The 13,221-nt window shown below is 36.1% G+C and overlaps 1 protein-coding gene across 5 annotated transcripts in view; it reads right to left on the bottom strand.

Moving 5' to 3' along the window:
• Positions 1-430: 430 nt before the first annotated feature.
• The window catches only part of klhl4 (kelch-like family member 4), a 37,499-nt gene continuing 24,708 nt past the window's right edge, over positions 431-13,221 (bottom strand). For all 5 annotated transcript variants that reach the window (XM_047354403.1, XM_047354400.1, XM_047354399.1 and 2 more), the window contains 7 exons: positions 10,802-11,014; positions 8,205-8,391; positions 7,894-8,118; positions 5,209-5,371; positions 4,250-4,462; positions 3,697-3,868; positions 431-1,523 (listed from right to left, as the gene is read on the bottom strand). In XM_047354403.1, coding sequence (XP_047210359.1) covers positions 1,464-1,523; positions 3,697-3,868; positions 4,250-4,462; positions 5,209-5,371; positions 7,894-8,118; positions 8,205-8,391; positions 10,802-11,014 — 1,233 coding nt within the window. In that variant the 3' untranslated portion in view covers positions 431-1,463. The remainder of the gene's footprint in view (positions 1,524-3,696; positions 3,869-4,249; positions 4,463-5,208; positions 5,372-7,893; positions 8,119-8,204; positions 8,392-10,801; positions 11,015-13,221) is intronic.

The raw sequence follows: 13,221 nt of genomic DNA, 5'->3' as shown, positions 1-13,221 counted from the left end.
AGAAATTGTGGATGTAAGTGCTTTTGGTTTGTCAGATGTTATGTGTTTTCAAGACACCAATCCGATTTATAACTAAAACCTTCGTGTGTGGACAGATAATCCACTATTTTGTTAGCAAAAGCAATCTCAATCTCACCAAACAAACTGAAGGAAGTTAGAGAGGAACGGCTATTTAGAAGGCAAACAGTTAAAAACAAAAGCGAAACAGAAGCAGTTAGTCATCTTGTCTGTTGATGGAAGAATAAAACAGAGCAATATCCCCAAACATGCTTGTTTGATTTAGGAAGATGGCGTGGCAGTGCGAACAAAACTTAGATTAATGCAGGTGTCAAAGTCGGAGTCTGTTAGTTATAGACTCAGTTTTGTTTATGAGGAGCAGAACAAGAAAAAATGGAAAATCGGCTTATACTGAGGCCACACTTCTAAATCATGCAAGAAAAACTGAAGTTATTTTATTGGCTTGCATGCTGTACAAAATTATGCCAAAACATGAAAAGCAGCATTTGGCCCCCAAAACATGTTATAATTATAGCTACAGATTGTTTTTTAGTGTCAACAGGCTAATAATGTCAAGTTTTTTTTAACACTGCAAATGTAAAAATATGTTCTGCAAGTTGTATAGCTAAGCTAAATGAATAATCAATAAAGTCAGCATTGGCTTAGGCATGATTCTAAAAACACAAAAGCAGTTTCAGAACATTGACAGAAATCTGTACAGCAACATGAAATATCAATATGATATATTTTCTTCGATTCACAAATGTGCAAACCTTTATTTAATGCACAAAAAGACATTTAATAGAAGTGAATGACTTTGGTGTTCTTTTGCTACAAGTGCAAAAAAAATATGTTTCATTCCTGTACTTTAAACTCTTCACCTTCAGTTTTAATCACAGTGGTCTTCATCGCCAAGGAGTAACAATCAGTTCAGACCACCCTTGTAATAAAACACCCGGTTTATATTTACATCTCTGTAAGAATTGTTGTTGTAGTAGCTAGAAAATGACATATAAACCCCAAAAATATACCGTCTGAGATGGCACTGATAAGAAATGCTTGTGTGTAATTGTAAAGTAGCAGAATTAATTCAAAGTGTAAATGTTACATAACATTTTGAGGATATTCAAGTTAGCTTTTAGAACGCAGTACAGCAAATCCTTGGCACGGATTCACTATGTTTTTGGCCAAGTTCTTAATCGGTTGAGAATGTGGGGAATGTGCAGTGCATTCCAGTCCTTCCAGTCCTACCCACTGGGCAGACGCATCAACTAATGACAGAAACAATGGTTTGTGGGCAATGCTTTGCCTCCGTTTCCCAATGAAAGATCTGGATGGCCAAGTTAAAGAAGAAAATGTGATAATTTGTCCCTCAAAGGATGTGTCCCCAATCTTCTGCTTTGTTTGTCCACACCAGTTTGCCGTCCTTTCATTTCAGCCCTCTGTGTTGTTGCGAAACAAAATTCTCATGGCAGCTTCACCACCACCACGCAGGCGCCTGCCCTTCCAATGTTAAGAGGGACCTCCTGCAGGAAGACAGAGAGGTTAACATGCAGCTGTTAATCAGAGTCTCTTTTCAAAAAGTCCTCTTATATTCGATGCGCAGATGAAGGTTTCGTTGCAGAACACACTATTCCAACCGAGTCATTTAAATAGTCTCAGTATGTCAAACAAATTAGCTTTGTGATGTTTTCTTTTAACCCTTTTTATGGTTTGTAATATGATATAAGTCAGAAAATTATATACTTTAAAAACTTTATTAACATCCTGAAGGGAAATTTGATTTGCAGCAAACGTCATAGACCCAAAAAAGACACATTCACATATGACATCAACATTCACTCTCTTAGCACAACGCAATTACAAATTTCAGGAGCACATATTTCCACCGCCAGATGCTGTTGATACATTTTAGCACATGGTAAACTAAAGGCATTGCACATAATGCATTAAAGTGCATAGTGCTCCAAAGATAGCATGAACATCAGAGTGCATTACAGTTCAAAAGGCGTGGGAGGTGATCTAGTCTAGGTAGTGCAGTCCTAGCCAGGGAGATTAAGCTGTGGCAACAGGAATGGAAGAACCCCTGGCATGCCTTGTTCTCATCTTAGGCATCCTAAAATGGCAACCAGATGGAAGGAGGCCTTAGTTCTTACTCAATTAAAGTATTTATTAGATGCTTTGGACAACAATATCTATGAAAATGTTGACATATTCAGTATTTCTTTCAGTATATTCAAGTTTAAATGAAGTTCTAACTACATTGCAGTTTTTCTTTTGTTATTGAAAGTAAAACTCAAACTGAGAAATCCAATATAAAAGCTATGCAGTGACAAAATAGAGGATTATCTGTCCGCATATGAATATGCCTGTATACCTAAAGTATCAAAATTGATACTCTCATTTTCATCAGTGTTTTTCTAGAAAACATTTAATTATATTTTGCCTTTTACTTTCTAGGTGATTTTTTTTCTATTTACATTTTACTTGCCATAATAAATTTTAAAGAAAGGTTTTGTAATCCATGAAAACTCTGCTTGTTAGAAGGTGGATCTAGATATCATGATCCCCCAACAGGGGGCATGTGATAAATACAGGGTTTGATACAGCAGACTTTTGATGAAAGGACCAACTTTATTAAGTCGATGGAGGTCTCAGAAATATGCCCGTTGAAAAAATATTATTCGCCTAGTGGGGTTAATCAGCCAATCCTTCACTCACTCTTTATTTCTAAGTCCAAAATATTTCATACCTCTGGCAGATTAATTCACCAAAAACTTTGTTTCTGATTGGAAATGGGAAAGGCATCTCTCACAGAATAATAAAACAATGCAAGGCATATCAATTTCAATTTTTATTTACATTTTATTAAAAACGGTATGCTGAACGTTTTCTATTCCTTGTGCAATAATCAATAGAAAAATCTTTAAACGTATTAATACCTTTAAGCTGCTGATGAGCTTTTTGCATGTTTTCACTGATATTTTGACATTTATCCTTGATGATGAGCTCAAAATGTTAGGTTAAAGGTTAAAAACTTTACTTGCAATCAGTTTAATCTTAAGCTCCCTCCACAGATCCTCTATCACGTTCAAGTTTAGACTGAAGGTGAGACACTCCAAAACATTAATAATGCTTAGCTGTGAAGCAAATTTCATACACAGCAAGGACAATATAAAGAACTACGTATAAGAAAAAATCAGAAGGTAAAATAACATCAAAAGATAAAAATTCTGAGATTACCAACTCTAAACATGGGGTCAAACAAATGTATTTGTTGATAAAGTAAGAGGAAATGCAAATGTGTAATAGTGGTTAGAAGATACTAGAGGTAGTCATAAAGAGTTTTTGAAGTATAGATTCTAAAATAATAATACTATGATAATAGTAAAAAGAAGGATAACAAAATGTCTATAATTAACTCAAAAAGCTGGTAAAAAGGTTAATTAATCATAGTGGTGAAACATTAATAAGTAAAACAGAATAAATCATATAAAGTTAATCTAAAGTCAAACTTATAGAGAAATAAATCTAGACACATAATAACTTACAAAACCTATAAATAATAATTTTGCAATAATTTAGAAACAAAACAATCTTAATTACTGAAATTCTGCTAAACATTTAACTAAATCATAAAGAATGTCAAAATCCACTGCAGTAACTGGAATTTTTTATGATAAAAAAAGCTTTTATTACCTCTGTCCACTCGTTGTTTTGTGCATCGTAGGACTCGACAGTTTTGAGATAAGACTGGCCGTCATACCCACCAACTGCATAGAGCCTGTCACCCAGCAAGCAAACCCCCACTGCATCCCGGGGAATGCTGAGAGATGACACAGTGGTCCATGTGTCCGTCTTTGGATCATATCTGTAATTGGAAAATGCGATCAAACAGTCAGCTTAAAGCTCTGTAGAAAAACTTTGACCATTCCCTACTGAATGGACAGATAGATTAATAAATGTATGAGGAGACTCTTTTAATAAATTGCCAGCACAGACAAAAAAATAAAAATAAATGAGGTAACTTGTATGATTTATTATTGATAAAGATGCAGATATTCCATGTGTTTTATTAAAACATTATGGCCACCAGAGGGTGCCAGACTCCATAAAATGGACCATATGTGCAACCTGATCATGTCTAGAAAATGCAGGAGCAGGGTGGGAATTAAGAGCAGCTTTTCTCTCTACTGATTAGATGCGAATGGTGGTTAAGCAACAGGATTATGTGTTTGGAGCATTCACTGACCTCTCAACACAGTCTGAGAGTCTGGAACAGTGGTTGGAAGCGGGGGCGTCATGTCCACCCACAGCATACAGGAAGTTGTTGTATGTGGCTACGCCCACACCTCCTCTCCTTTTGGACATTGGTGCACACATGCTCCACTTGTTGGTATGTGGATCAAAACACTCCATGGACCTCAAGCACGAGCTGCCATCTCGCCCACCGACTGCAAACAGCCTGAGGAATAAGGAAAAAGATTACAACACTGACATATGGTTCTGCAAATATGCTTGGATAAGTGAGATACTCAAGACAGCATGGCAGAAATTCAAAGATGCAGGATAGATTTTTTAGACCAAGGCTGTTTCCTTGAGAGTATTCTTCTTTGGAAATATTACATCAGTGTTTTACATGCTTGTTATTCACATGCCTATCACAAGATCATAGATGCTAATGAAGCCGTTTTCCTGATGTCTATTTTTGACCTAACTGTTAAAAAACTTTGACAATGAATAGTGAATAAGGCTGAGCCAAGCAGGAGAGTGGTTTCTTGTTTCTTCAGCAGATGTGCATATTGATGCTATGTTCAGCGCTGCTCTGTGTTTAAACTTAGAGTGATTTCAAATGCTTGTTATAGATAGAAACACATCAAGTATTTGGCTTCTATAGAGTCTAGATTGCAGTGTTTGCCTGACCCTTCCATTAGAGCTGGTGGTATATCTCACTTGGACCACTTGTTTGCAATTTAACACACAAACCAAAAAAGGTTACACAAAGAATACAAATTTTATTTGAAGTGCATATAAAAATGGTACACAGGTTTTGAGACCATGATAAACAATTGAATTGTTTTTCACCCTTATTGTGACTTATATCTTGAACAATTCAATTGAAAGACAAATGTTGAGATAAACAAAATGGCGTATTATTAATTTTTGCTCATATGCTGGAAAACTCAGTGAAAAGAAGATGGTGCAACTTACTTTCCATTGAGTGCTGTGACTCCCATGGTGCTTCGTGGAGTCGACATGCTGGCCACATAGTTCCACTGTCTGGCCTGTGGATCCCAGCGCTCCACTGTGTTGAGATAGCTCCAGCCATCGTGGCCTCCTACTGCATACATAGGACCCTCAAGTACAGCAATGCCTAAGCAAAACCAGAGAGAAGCATCTTTTTGTAAATGAACAGATGACATTGTGTGCCTGAAGAGCAGGAAGTACTCTACTGGAACATTATTTAAAGGTACTTCAGATTGATAATTCTATATTGATTCCATCATAAGTTGCTAGTTCTTTTTACACTACAAATCAGACCTAAACACCTCCAGAGATTATATGCCCTTCTGATCACTTCAACTGGACTTTCTGGATATTGTGATTTTGCCAAAATGAACCTTTAGTTTAGTCATAGAAGCAGGTCTGTCGAAACACAGTAAAGGCCAAAATTATTCATAGCCCTGACTGATTTAGATTTAATGTTACCAATATGTTTCTTTTGACTGAGTGTAATGGTAAAGATTTTCCAAGAATTCCAAGGATTTGAGTAATTTTGGGTTTAACTGTAAAAGTTTTCTTAAAATAAAAAATCTCCTGATCTTCCTGTTGCTGTACTTGTTTACCATATGGTAATTAAATAGTTTTCCCCCATCTACTGGTGTCATTGTGAAACCAGCATGCACTTCTGATTTGCTGGGCAAACATCTTTCCATATTGTCTAAGGGAAGGTGTTGCCCTCAGGAAATGTGTGGTTTATTTTGAACATGGAGATGACCTGTTTCTTTTTGTTTTTTTTTGTTTTTTTTGTTTATTAAGATCAAGCTTGCATTATACAACATGCTATAAGTTAACAACAGCAAGTATGGGACTGAAGTAAGGAGTCTTTCAATAACAACTGCTGACAGTTCTGGTGATGAAAGATAAAAAGATCCTGGTGGCTCTGAAACCCTCTCCTTGTTTTTTGTCTTCCTTTCATCCTTTGCCCTGTCAGATTAAAGTAACATCAATCCCTGAATTATACTATAAAATAACTTTGCTTTGGCTTATGAAAAACCAATAGTTTTTAGACAAACATGTAATCAGCTTTAATTAATACAGTTTGAGTTCCCTCTTAATGAATATTGCACTCACAGTGATAGATTAAGTTGATGTTTTATTTTCTTCAGTTTTTGATTAAAGATTCGCTTATTCATAGCGGCCCTGATTTTTAAAATATGGGCCCATTTTAGACTTTCTCTGTGTTAGTCTTCAGGTGAAGTGTTTATCTTCCTTGGGTTTTTTTTTCTACTTTAATAACTATTAATCCTGAAAAGATATCAACTTTAATTTTCTATGAAGTACAACAGAAAAGTAAAAAAATTATCCTTGAGTGGGTATTTGGTAGATTGAGATTTATTTATATATTTACTTTATTACACATTAATGTACCTTGTTAATGGCATTTATTTGCATTTTTACAATGCAAGAAGAATGATTTTTTTTTTAGGTTGATAATAATATAACAAAAGCTGTTCTGTTTTCACTCGTAAATCAAAATTAGTCATACAGTATAATCAGTCATTCATCTTTGATTAAAAGTAAACAATCATGCCTTTTTTCAATTTGTAATAATAAAGCAGAACATAACTAATAGACAAAGCATATTTCCAGGAGTTCCTGACTAGAGCTCCACAGAGGTGTAGTTCTCGTTTTAAAACAGGCTGAGGCATGCAGCAGTCCAAAACTATTCAAAACAGGAAGACTATAAAAGAGGGTTGTTATTTTTCATTCCAGTCATAGAGGAAAGTAGTTTCCACCATCAACAATGTAGCGAGTTTTCCTAACACAATAGATTTGTTTTTTTATTACACAACCCTTATTTCCTTTAGTGAGAGTTCAATTATTTTCAGGCAACATTAGGCTCCTGGCCAATTCATTAAAGCTTTGTAACCAACTACTCTTGTAGAAAAGGTCTTTTTTCTTATAACTGTCAGCATTGCAATGAAAAAAAAAACAACTCTTCCTTGTCTTACCCCACAATGCACACAGTGGGGAGCAGCCATGCAGGGGTGCTCACAGACACCAAGTTTAAATATATTCAAGCTGAAAATATGCACAAAATAAGCAAAGCGGCAAGAAGCATTTTGCTTCAGAAAAGATCAAAGACAGTGCTGGTAATCTGTACAGTATGCTCTCCAGGGCTCGCTGATACATCCTACCACACTGGGCGAGTGAGCTGAATGCTTTGACAAGATCTCCCTGTTCGGTGTGCAGGACCTGTTTCAACTGCAAATCAAAACGCTTCTGATGTGAGATGTGTTGGGCAGGGAACGATAAGGCAGAGCAGGGTCAGTACAGTTTGCTGAGCTTTGATAGGAGTGTGGTAATATATCAAAGGTCCACGGGGAATAGTGGGATTTTTCTTTTTTTACAGCATGCTATTTGTGACCCTCCTGAATTTCATCCAGTAGTTATTAATGAAGCGAAAGCTCAACTGAACTGCTAAAATCACAAACAGGGGCTATAATAAGATGAAATACTTAACTAAATGAAAAACAACTATGAACCTGACAATAATAGCAACTTTTCCACGTACAATTTTTCTTTGTAACTGACTTCTAGCTATATGGACCTCATCTACACTATTTTCTTTGAATTTAAACAAGCTCATACTTTTCTACCACCAACACCTACCAAGGCCATGGCGGTGTGTGGACATTGGCGGCATAGTTGACCAAACTTTGCTAACAGGATTATAGCATTCCACCATGTTGGATGTCTTGAGTCCATCTCTCCCTCCGACTACGTAGAGCTTGTTGTCGATCACCGCCACACCAAACTGTAGCCGGCGTCCGTTCATGACTCCAACCTGGACCCAGGTGTTTGTCCGCAAATCGTACTTCTCAATGGTAGTGGAGCCTATGAAAAAATTAGACAGCACCAACTACAGTTGTAATATCCGATTTAATCTGACTGAGAGCCGGTGTTTATGAGTCTTTGTATACCTTTGGTAGCGTCCATTCCTCCCACAGCATAAAGTGCACCCACAGTGGACTTTCTTGGTTTTGTTCTTGGGCTCTGAAACATGGGCCGTCGTTCAGGCAGCAGATGGTATTTCATGGCTTCCATCAGCAGCTTTTGACATTCCAGATCATCAGAGAACATTTTGTTGTTTTCTAGATCTGCAAGAAGCTGGATTGCAAGGAAGAACATCATTTATCGAAATGAGATAAAACTTCTCAGAATTTCATGAAGAATTCTGTGCAGAAAAAGTGTCAAATATTATTAGAATGAAGTCCCAAATGCTACATTTATGTGATATACTTCTTTAATGGTGTTTTAGCAATTAGAAGGCAGCTGTGTCGATTTTCTTGATGCTCTCTTATAGATTTTCCTCATAGTTCTGGGCTTAAATTTTCCTTTTTTAAAAGGCTCTTTGTTCAGACTATCTGAGATGACCCTGCAATGCCCTGTTTCTTTGCTTCTGTAGTCTTGGGAGGCTGAAGTATGCATGTTGGCATGTTCTATGGACCAGAACATGCCAAAACCAAATGATAAGAGTCAAACTGTCACCTGCAGTGACACGTTTTGACTCTGTCCTATTTCCAGTATTATTGTACCTGTCAAATCCACAATTTTTTCTGTCCACTTTCTACTTAGACATTTCTCTACTTTTATTGTAATGGTTGGCCTCCACACATATTATAGCCCACTGTCTAAATATTGCTTCTGCAGTCGCGTTTGGAAAAATAGTCATGCTCTTTTTGGTTTTACATATTTTTATATCTAGGGGTTTGAGGCTGTAAAAACTTTCCCATTTTGAATACATTTTTTGACTTTTCAATAATGGCATGTTGGAATCTGAGGTGTAGAGATTTTGTACAGATGACATATTATTTTAAGACTCTAAGACTTAATTGATGAAACTACTGACAACATATATTTATATGTTAAAACACCATAATTTGACTAAAAGTGTCATATTGTTTCTGTCACTGTAGTCTACATATGTATGTACTGTAAGGCCTAAGTAATATTTTGTACGGTAAGGTCAAAGTAAATTTATGTTTCTCATCTGAAAAAAATTGTAATCAAATGAAAAAAAAAGATCCAAGAAAACTCAAACCAATAAAAGGAATACTAAAAGGAATTTCAATTAGATCATATTTGGATTAAATTACACTATAATGAATTATAATTTCAATTTAAGCTTTTTTATTAAAGTTGGATGAAACAGTGATATGAATTTGAATCTGGCCTGATGATTTTATTCACACAAAGTAGAAACGGATTCAGTGTAGTAAATGTTACAGAAGACCTCTACCACATGAAATGTGCAGATTTTATTCATTTGTGTGCAAAGCAATAGAATTTTATCTGATCATTTCCATGCAGTAAAGTAGTAAAATATCTGATTTACATGAGAGAGCCAAAATGTTCATTAAACTATTTTAGGGAGAACATCTTGCATGCGTTTGATAAACGGACCACACCATATGTTAATTTTATGACTATTTAGAAAATACCCCCTCCATGTTAATACAACCCAGAAACAACAAGAAGGCTAATGCTAAATGGAATGGAAAACAATAGCTTTTTCTTAGTATTTCTGTTTTTATGTCAAGGACATAATGTTTTGTATTTATAGCAACATGTTGCGATGCCTGCAAGTCATGTTTGAAGCCCTCCTCAGCCCAAATCATTATACATGCAAAGAAACAGTTCCAGCTCTGACAATAACAGTGATTCATTTTCTGTTTACTCGCCTCACAGAAAACAACCTCTCATAAAGAAGTGGATGAAATATCTGGTGTATTAAATCATATTGTTTTTATTTATAAAAGCATCTGCTTCATTGGTTTTTGCAAACACTAGTGCCGTGGGTGTTTTCTTCCTTTTTTTCCACTTTTGTTTCCTTTTTTTCATAAATAAAATGTCAAAAAGCATGTGCATATTAGGTTGTAGAAAGCAATAAATTATTCAGGGAGAGGGATATTTTTACACTTCATACTTGCTATAAGGACAAAAAAGGGTTTGAAGTTATGTATATTAAGACTATTAGTAAATGTGATCTTTGTGCAAAAATTGCATATTTAAAAATATATACCTACACATATCAGATATTGTACAGCTAAAGATGGGAAATTATTAGCTTAAGATATTCTTATGAAGTAAAAATATTTAAACATTGATAAACTGTGTACTGAGTAATTATTTTGACAATACCGCTTATCAGTTTTACTTAGGTCATATCTGGCTAACTACTGCAGCAGAAAGTCTGACAAAGTAACCAGCTTGTTATTCTCCACCTGTTACTCTAGAAAAAAAGGAGCAACAAATAAGGACAAAAATTCTGTGTAAACAGCACTTACTACATTCTTGTTTTTAAATTTTGTCTAAATGAAATAATATCATCATAGTTGTTTTTGTACTCGATATCATCATACCATGAGGATCTCTCTTCACCAAGAGAGTACGGGAAGAGAAAAGCAAGTTATGCTGAGTGAAAAAAACACACTTTCAGTTTTAACTTCCAAAGTCAACCAAAAGAACATAAAAACGTACTGTCCCTTATAATAATAGGCATTCTCAGTTCTCTCACCTGTGGAGGAAGGAGAGGCAGGCGGATGTAAGCGAGCAGCACCCCAAGGTCCTGCTGTCGATGCTGGACATCAAATCTCACCCACATCATCAAAGCCTGAAAAATAGTTTCTTCATCTGGAACGTTGATGTCATCACTGGAGAGCAGCTTAACAATCTCAGCCGTGGGGAGCAGCAGGAACTCCTGGTTCTGAATGACCTCCAGGAAGTGCTCCTGGAACAGAGAGGAGACACAGAGGAGACAGATAATCATCAGTTATTAGTCGAGGAGTACACTCGCTGCAGCACAGTGTGTGCTTGTGTGAGTGTGTATCAGAGAGTGTGTTGGCATTTCAAAGGCTATGGCAATCAACTATAACAGGGACAGAGAGGTGAAGAAAAATGAATGAACAAAGGTAGATAGTAGTATTTAGTTTCTGTTTGGTAAAATTAAAATTGTTCTTAACTAAAACAGTGATCATGCTTTTATAAGTGTAATTTTAGTCTTTAAAAAAAGTCCAAATAAGAGGTTACAAATCACATCATAGCAATTACATATGATACCTAAAAGCTTCTAAGAGCCTTTTATGAGAAACATATAAATGAGTGCCTTTCCCCAAATAGTGTGTCAAGCTCCAAGCTTTGCAGAATTCTTCTTCTTGCCTTTCTGGAGATTAATCTTTCATCTGTTGGCCAGAGGCCCAGCCAATATGACAGAACTGCATGGCTACATATTCAAGGTCTTTGTCTCTGGGCATTTCCATTAGATATGATATACTGTAGAAAAGGCTCTCCTGCCTCTGTGGATCCATACCACTTCCAGCATCCAAGCACTTAAAGGACATACTGAGCAGTCTTTGGCTGCAATCATGCCTTGTTTATTCTTCAAATAAAGCAGCTGAACATTAATTACCACGTTGCCACAGCAACTTCGTGTTCACCATAAAGTGGATGCCCTTAAATTAAAAAGAACAACCAAGCTATTGATCATCAGCTTGCAACTAATTACAGTTTCTTGATCCAATCTTAATGAGAGCAGGTTTTAAAGGCTTACCACAGAGGGGCTTAATGAAATGAAGAGCATCTATTGATCCGTGGTGGTAAAGCTAAGGGAGAAAGTTTATCCAAGTCTTTGATGCTGCTTTAGATAAGTTATTCCTGCTTGCAGGTTTAAAATAGATAAATATAAAACTGAAAGCTAAATCAACTTTTTTTCTTGATGTTTTAAAAGCTTGTGTTTCTCATTGCTAATTTTTTTATTTTCCTGGGAAACAAGATCAGCAGGAAGGAAGAGTTTTTGCTTTTGATACTACTAAACAGTAATGGTGTAATGTCAATTTTTTCAACAAGAACTGCCTTGTAAAATTACTAATACCTTGATTTTATCTACATTATTTAATATTAAAACCATAAACTTCAGGAAGGTAAATGACACAGAAATGCTAAATGTGTTTACCCCCCTTGATCAATACTTTAAAGAATCACTGCTGCAATTGCAGCTGCAAGTTTTTAGGTGTATTTCTTTACTCCCTTTGTCCATCTAAAGAACTGACATTTCTAATCTTTTTTTCACAATATTGCTCAAGCTCAGTTAGCATGTCTATGAACATCCATTTCCAAGTGTTTCCACAGATTCTCAGTTTGTGAGGTTTACATCATTTTATCACATGAAGCAACATTGTAGCTCTGACTGTATGTTTAGGACCATTGTCCTGCGGGAAGGTGAAGCTCTGCTCCTGTCTCAAGGCTTTTCTAGCCACTTAAAGGTTTCCTTCAGGGACGGCTCTATATTTGGCTCCTTCTTCCCATCAACTGACCTACTTCCCTGTCCTGCTGAAGAAAAGCCTAAACCCAGCATGATGCTGCCACTGCTGTGTTTCATTGTGGGTGTGTCATGTTTGAGGTAATTAAAGGACCCAAGTGCAGAGACAGCCTTGGAAACAGGGTTCTTTAAAAATAAAGCAATAAGGAGGAACCAGTTATGAAATATGACAATGAGAGAGCTTATAGACAGAAGAAAGGGTGGAGAATGACATTGGATGCAGGTGAGTAAATCAGAGGGATTTGGAACACTGTGGAGCAGAGCAACACAGGTAGACTGAGGGAAGGTGAATAATTAACACAGGGAACTAAACTAGACCCAAAGGGAAATCATACTAACGCTGATCTAGAGGATAAACTAAAACAGACAACAGAATACAAGAAATAAGTAAGAAAATAAATCTAAAGGAATTAACCTACATGGCAACACCTATCTAACAATAATGAACACAAAGAATTGAACTGAATGGGAAAACCTTTCGAACATATACAAACAAGAAACCAAAACCCAAACACCCAACAGAGTTCAGTTTCTATAGAGTTCAAGAAAAAAGTATGACTGAAAATTGGTGGTTTAAATACAATATAGGCATAATACAATAAAGAAATGTTTACAGTTAG

This window comes from Girardinichthys multiradiatus, chromosome 23 (assembly GCF_021462225.1).
Source record: "Girardinichthys multiradiatus isolate DD_20200921_A chromosome 23, DD_fGirMul_XY1, whole genome shotgun sequence".
Classification (NCBI taxonomy): domain Eukaryota; kingdom Metazoa; phylum Chordata; class Actinopteri; order Cyprinodontiformes; family Goodeidae; genus Girardinichthys; species Girardinichthys multiradiatus.
This window is presented reverse-complemented; position numbering and strand designations above follow the sequence as displayed.